Raw genomic sequence first — 5,681 nt, 5'->3', positions numbered from 1 at the left:
AGGAATAATTTTTTCTTTCTACCAATCAACCATCACCATAAAAATTAACTACCTATTATCTTAAAAACCCCAGCCACCTGGGGTCCAGAAGACATACTTAAAAATTCCATTACACATTAATTAATCCATTACTCATAGGAGCTACTGTCTAAATAATAATAAAAAAGACCTGAAAAGTTCATTAGTAAGAATCTGGGAGAGTTTCCTGTACATGAAAGAGGTAGAAAAAATATGTTTATTAGCATGTTCAAGGTAGTCAAGTTTTTAACAAATATCTAATTCCTCACAACAACCCTGTGAGGTAGGTAAGTCACTGTTTTGTGATAAACTAACATCATTCCAAATAAAGTGCAATTCCTAAAAAAATAAATCTGGAGTAGGAATAATTTTGTTAATGATACCATTTATGTATATACTAGAATTTGTGTTTCTGTATACTCTGATTCATGCAATAAGGTGTCCCTAGAAAAGTTTACTGCAAATCAAATTCTATTTAAACACACGTGGGGAACTATTTAAAAAAACTCTGGGGTGAAGTTTTTTGTAAAATAAATCAGTATTTTTAATCTTATGTAAAAAAGGAATTTTCTTAGTATTTGCTCAAAGTGAGGCATTCTCAACAAAGTTTCACTCACATTTATCCAATCTTCGGTATATTCTCTCAATATGGCACTATGCCAATTTAAGACTTAATTTACTAAATTAAAACTTAGCAATTTGGTATATGGCAGTGACCTGGGTTATCATATGGAAATCTCCAATATGTTGTGCTCAATCTCAACCTAAAACCTATGGTAGAAATGAAATGTAAACACAAAAAAATTGTAATTAACTTCAAAAATATTTTTCCTTAAGAACATTACTTAATTTTTTCCTTTACATCACAAAAGAGAGATCTTAGGGTCTTTAAAGAGAAACACAATATTCTGTTATCTATACAATTCTAGTGATTGTTATTGCAAATTAAAGCCTGATTTTACCAATTTACTATTTATAAGGGAGCTAGCAGATATTACTATAAAAATTTAAGTGTTTTTTTTTCCCCTGTAGCAGTATGACTTACTAGGAAAAGAAATATTCCCAAGCACCCATTTTTTCTTAAGTATATATTTAAAGTACATTTCTACTGTTAATCCAACATTAGTAAACATCCAGTTGCCTAATTTTTTTTATGGTTGTCTTATCTGAAAAATACATTTCTACTGGAGAATTTCCATTACATTTAATTAGGAGATAGATGTTTAGATTAGTTATATAATTTATTTTGAACAATAACTCCAATTACGCTTAGGAACTTAGTTAACACTTAAAATCCACTGGCAGGTTTATAATACTTTAGCAAGTGGTTAAAGGAATTTGCCATTGTAAAAAATTATTCAAGCCCAGAAAAATCATTCTCACCAAAAATTTTAAAAATTAGGCAAAACAACAGGTAAAATAGACTAAGCCATCTATAACTTGTACATTCAAATACATACTAATCCAATAGTGCACTTTGGATTATAGTGAGGTAGGGCAAAGAAATAAAGTCAAATACATTTTGAACTGTGAAATTTATATAAACTGAAACAGTGACTTGTACCCAGGTTTTAGCTGAATATAAACAAAAATTTTGAGAATTCAATGACAAAGTATTTTCTTAGATTCAAGGACAGAATTGTAAAAAAAAACCTTTGAGGTACATATAAATAAAAAATACAAAGATATATTTTCTCTCAACATAAAATATGCTTGTATAAAAATAACCCACGATATAGAAAAAAGAAATACAAACATTTTTGCATAGATTCTCCATATAAAATATTTACCTGGGGCTAAACACTGGAAAATACACCTCTGAAACTAATATAGTTGAACTATTTTTCTTGGATACCAAGTATATACAAAATAAAAGCCCTTCATCTTAGGGAGCATGGGCAGGAGGGAAAACGATTAAATTTAGCATCAGTCTATATTTATTTCTCTGCTGCTCGAATATAAACCAATGATGACAAGAGGAGAAACTCTGGGGGTTTATTTAACAAAATTAAATTCACATTTCTGAGGCCATCGTAATGCATCCAATGTCCATCAATCTGGAAAGCTGCAGAATAATGATGTTCCTCTTTGTTAAATAATGTGGCACCTTCCAACAAATACCTGTAAATTCAATGACAAAGTGTAGCAGAAAATTACAATACTTTGTTCTTAAGAGAAATATTCCTTAAATTCTTAACTAAGGAAAAAAAATTGAGATTGTTTGCATTGTATTCCCTGAAAAAGATATCCATCTAAACAACTAATGTATAATAATGGGTAATTAAAAATAAAGCATTTAAGAATTTAAAAAATTGATATAATTTAAGAATTAAAAAGATATATATCTTAATTCATAACCAGTATGGTTCTATTAAGAGAAAACACACAAAAAACTTTTAAAGCAAAAAGTTAAAGGAACCCTGCATGTCCTAATTTGTATGCAGATATTTTTATCTATAATAATGATGGTAACATTTTATTTAAAAAGTTTTTTAAAGATGCCCTGATTGGGGATTGAACCCTGCAAACCTGGCGCATTGGGACAATGCTCCAACCAACTGAGCTACCTGGCCAGAGCCAGTAATATTTTATTTTTAAATGATGACTTCATACCATATACTACTTTGACTTGAAATACCAGTAATAATCAGAATTTCCTGTTTACTAGATATAGGTACTATCCTAGATATTTTCATGTGCTATGTAAATTAAATCCTCACAGTAATGGCACCCCAGATAGATATTGTCATCTCTGCTTTATAGATAAGAAAACTGGTAAGTAAACTTGTTTTATAAGCTATGTGACCTTACTGGTCCACAGTCACATAGCTTATAAATGGTGGGGCTGGGTTTGAATCCAATTCTTTCTATTCCATAATTCAAGCACCTAACCAATATGTACCCTGTTGGCAACTAACTTCCTGTAGTAGATGCTGATCCTATTCAGTATACACAAATTTAAAGACAGCCATGAGCTAAATAATATTTCCTTACGGGCTAGAAAAAGTCATACCAGAATAGCAGAAAAACATAAAATAAATTTATTTTTCACTAATTTTATAAAACAAACCAAAAAAACCACCTACTTGTGATCAGATAAATCCAAATAATAGGGTACATATGCCAGATCTTCAGATTTCCAATGCTGCATATTTAAGACAACAAAAGGAGGTGCCCCATGGCAGAAAACTCGTTGGGAGAATTCTCTTAAGCCACCACACCTAAAATTGAAAGTAGGCATGAACTGTATTAAACTTGGAATAAAGCCGCCTTTTATCACTTTTGGGTTGTCTTTATTACTTCATGTCATAAGCATAAATATCTATTTTAGGAATGGGTAATAATAGTGTAGCTATATTAATACCTTATACAAGGTGGGCAAAAGTAGGTTTAGAGTTGTAAGTACACGAAACAGTTTATTCTTGTATTATTATTTAGTGCTAGAGGCCCGGTGCATGAAATTCATGCGGGGGGGGGGGGGCGCGGACCCTCAGCCCGGTCTGCGCCCTCTTGCAGTCCAGGAGCCCTCACTCCTTACCACCCGCCTGATCGCTGCTCCTTACCACTTGGCTTGCTGCTCCTTAGCACTGCAGTGGAGGCAGGAGAGGCTCCTGCCACTGCTGCTACACTCACCAGCCATGAGCCTGGCATCTGTCTAAGGGCAGTGACCATCAGGGGGCAGCTCCTCTGTTGAGCGTCTGCCCCCTGGTGGTCAGTGCGCATCATAGTGACCGGTCATTCTGGTAGTTCTGCCATAGCGGTTGCTTAGGCTTTTATTATATAGATTGTATTATTTATTTGTATTCAAACTGTAAATCTACTTTTGCACACCCTTGTATATCTATTGCCAGAAGTTACAAGCTCTGAGATTCTATATGCAAGAAATGATACTTTTAAAAACTCCAGGAAAAGCTAGCTGCTTTATCTAGGCTTATAAAAGTGAGTAGCTTTTATTTTTAGATACATTTTTCTTTATCTAAGATGGTTTTAAAGGGAAATAATGACAGAGATGTGAAAATAGGATTCTTACAGGCCTCTTTAGATGAGATATAATTCCCTAATTGCTTCCTTTTGCCATTGAATGAAGCAAATTCTATTTTCTTAGCAGCATCAGGTATAAGCATATGGATCAGAATTCAACAAATATAGTTATACAGTAAAATCTCGATTAACCGGAATGTTCAGGGTATAGTATTTTGGTTAACAAACATCACTGACTAAACGAAATTAACAGGAAAACCATTTTGCTTTAGTATTGGTTGCTAAAATACATTAGTTCACTCTCTGAACTTAAGTACAATTAACTGAAAATATCTTATTCTTTCCTTCTTCAGTGATTAATTAGCTGTAATATCATCATTCTAAATATTTATTCTCATTGTACAATAATGTAGATATAGAAATTAAGAGGTTGAGATGAATATATTCTTTCTGCCCCTTTGGATTTCTATTTTTTAAAAATTTTATTATGTTAAATTTTTTGGTTGCAATTTACCTTTCTCCTAAATGAGGAGTGCAGAAAAAATCCAGTTAATTGAGGGTGCCGACTATCTGGTTTCCGGTTAAGCAAGGTTTTATTGTACCTACTCAGCAGTGGGGAAAAAAAGAAAAGGCATTTGCTTTGTATTCATCAATTAACTATCCTATATAATAAAAGGCCAGCAATCATAATGGTGTTGATGACCAGAACAACTGATCAACCAGTCGCTATGAGGTGTATTGACCACCTCTCAATCCCAACCCCCATCCCGCAGGCTCTGATCGCTGGATGGCCAACGGGGAACGACGGGGAACCGGGGTGGGTGGCAGCGGGGCAGGACTGGGGACTGGCAAGTGGGCAGAATGACTGACCTCTTGGTCTCTCCCCCAGGCCTGCAGGCTCCGATCATGGCAAATGGGGAACCATGGGGAACTGAAGTGGGTGGCGGCAGGGCGGGACTGGGGACTGGCAAGCAGGCGGAAGGCAGACCTCTCGGTCTCTCCCCCTGGCCCGCAGACTCCGATCGCTGGATGGTGAATGGGGAACCATGGGGAACTGGGGTGGGCAGCAGTGGGGTGGGATTGGGGACTGGCGAGTGGGCAGAAGATGGCCTTGATCGAAGACTAGGCCTACTCTCCCATGCATGATTTTGTGCGCTGGGCCTCTAGTAGTAGAATATTCTACTTGGTAATGACAATGCAGAATAAGTATAGGAAACTAGAAGGTGTTAAGATTTTAAAAATATTAGACTTCCTAAATACTTATGAGTAGCTATTTCATATAGTATTAACATCAAAGAGATATCAGTCCAGGTTTCTTTATAAAAAACACAGAATACTTTCATCTTAAATGTTATATACTCACCCCCGCTCTTCACACAGTTCAATCCTGGAACAGAATAACTCATCCACAGCCAGTCGTATCAAGTTTCCATGTGGAATTTCTTGGGGAGGACTACAAGAATTGCAAAATGCATGTAAGAGCTGCTTCAACATTTTACACGCAAATACCGTATTTGCCGGCGTATAAGACGAGTTTTTGGGCCTGAAAAATATGCCTCCAAGTGGGGGGTCGTCTTATACGCCAGGTACACTTCAGATAGACTGCCCATAGTGCTTGCCCCGTGCCATAGTGGCCTCCCGATGCCCGCCCACTTCATTCCACATACCGTTCAGGCATCAGC

The 5,681-nt window shown here is 35.7% G+C and overlaps 1 protein-coding gene across 3 annotated transcripts in view; it reads right to left on the bottom strand.

Annotated features, from left to right (window-relative positions):
* The window catches only part of LOC102760030 (chromosome unknown open reading frame, human C14orf28), a 15,648-nt gene that overhangs the window by 6,199 nt on the left and 3,768 nt on the right, over positions 1 to 5,681 (bottom strand). The window contains exons 2-4 of one of the 3 annotated variants that reach the window (XM_015557365.1): positions 5,363 to 5,452; positions 4,514 to 4,601; positions 3,105 to 3,239 (exon numbers count right to left, since the gene is read on the bottom strand). In XM_015557365.1, coding sequence (XP_015412851.1) covers positions 3,150 to 3,239; positions 4,514 to 4,601; positions 5,363 to 5,452 — 268 coding nt within the window. In that variant the 3' untranslated portion in view covers positions 3,105 to 3,149. Of the gene's footprint in view, positions 1 to 208; positions 2,140 to 3,104; positions 3,240 to 4,513; positions 4,602 to 5,362; positions 5,453 to 5,681 lie in introns of those variants that run through there. The other 2 variants (XM_006777717.2, XM_015557364.1) reach the window with 2 other exon arrangements.

The sequence above is a fragment of the Myotis davidii genome, unplaced genomic scaffold, assembly GCF_000327345.1.
Source record: "Myotis davidii unplaced genomic scaffold, ASM32734v1 scaffold409, whole genome shotgun sequence".
In the NCBI taxonomy this organism is placed as follows: domain Eukaryota; kingdom Metazoa; phylum Chordata; class Mammalia; order Chiroptera; family Vespertilionidae; genus Myotis; species Myotis davidii.
This window is presented reverse-complemented; position numbering and strand designations above follow the sequence as displayed.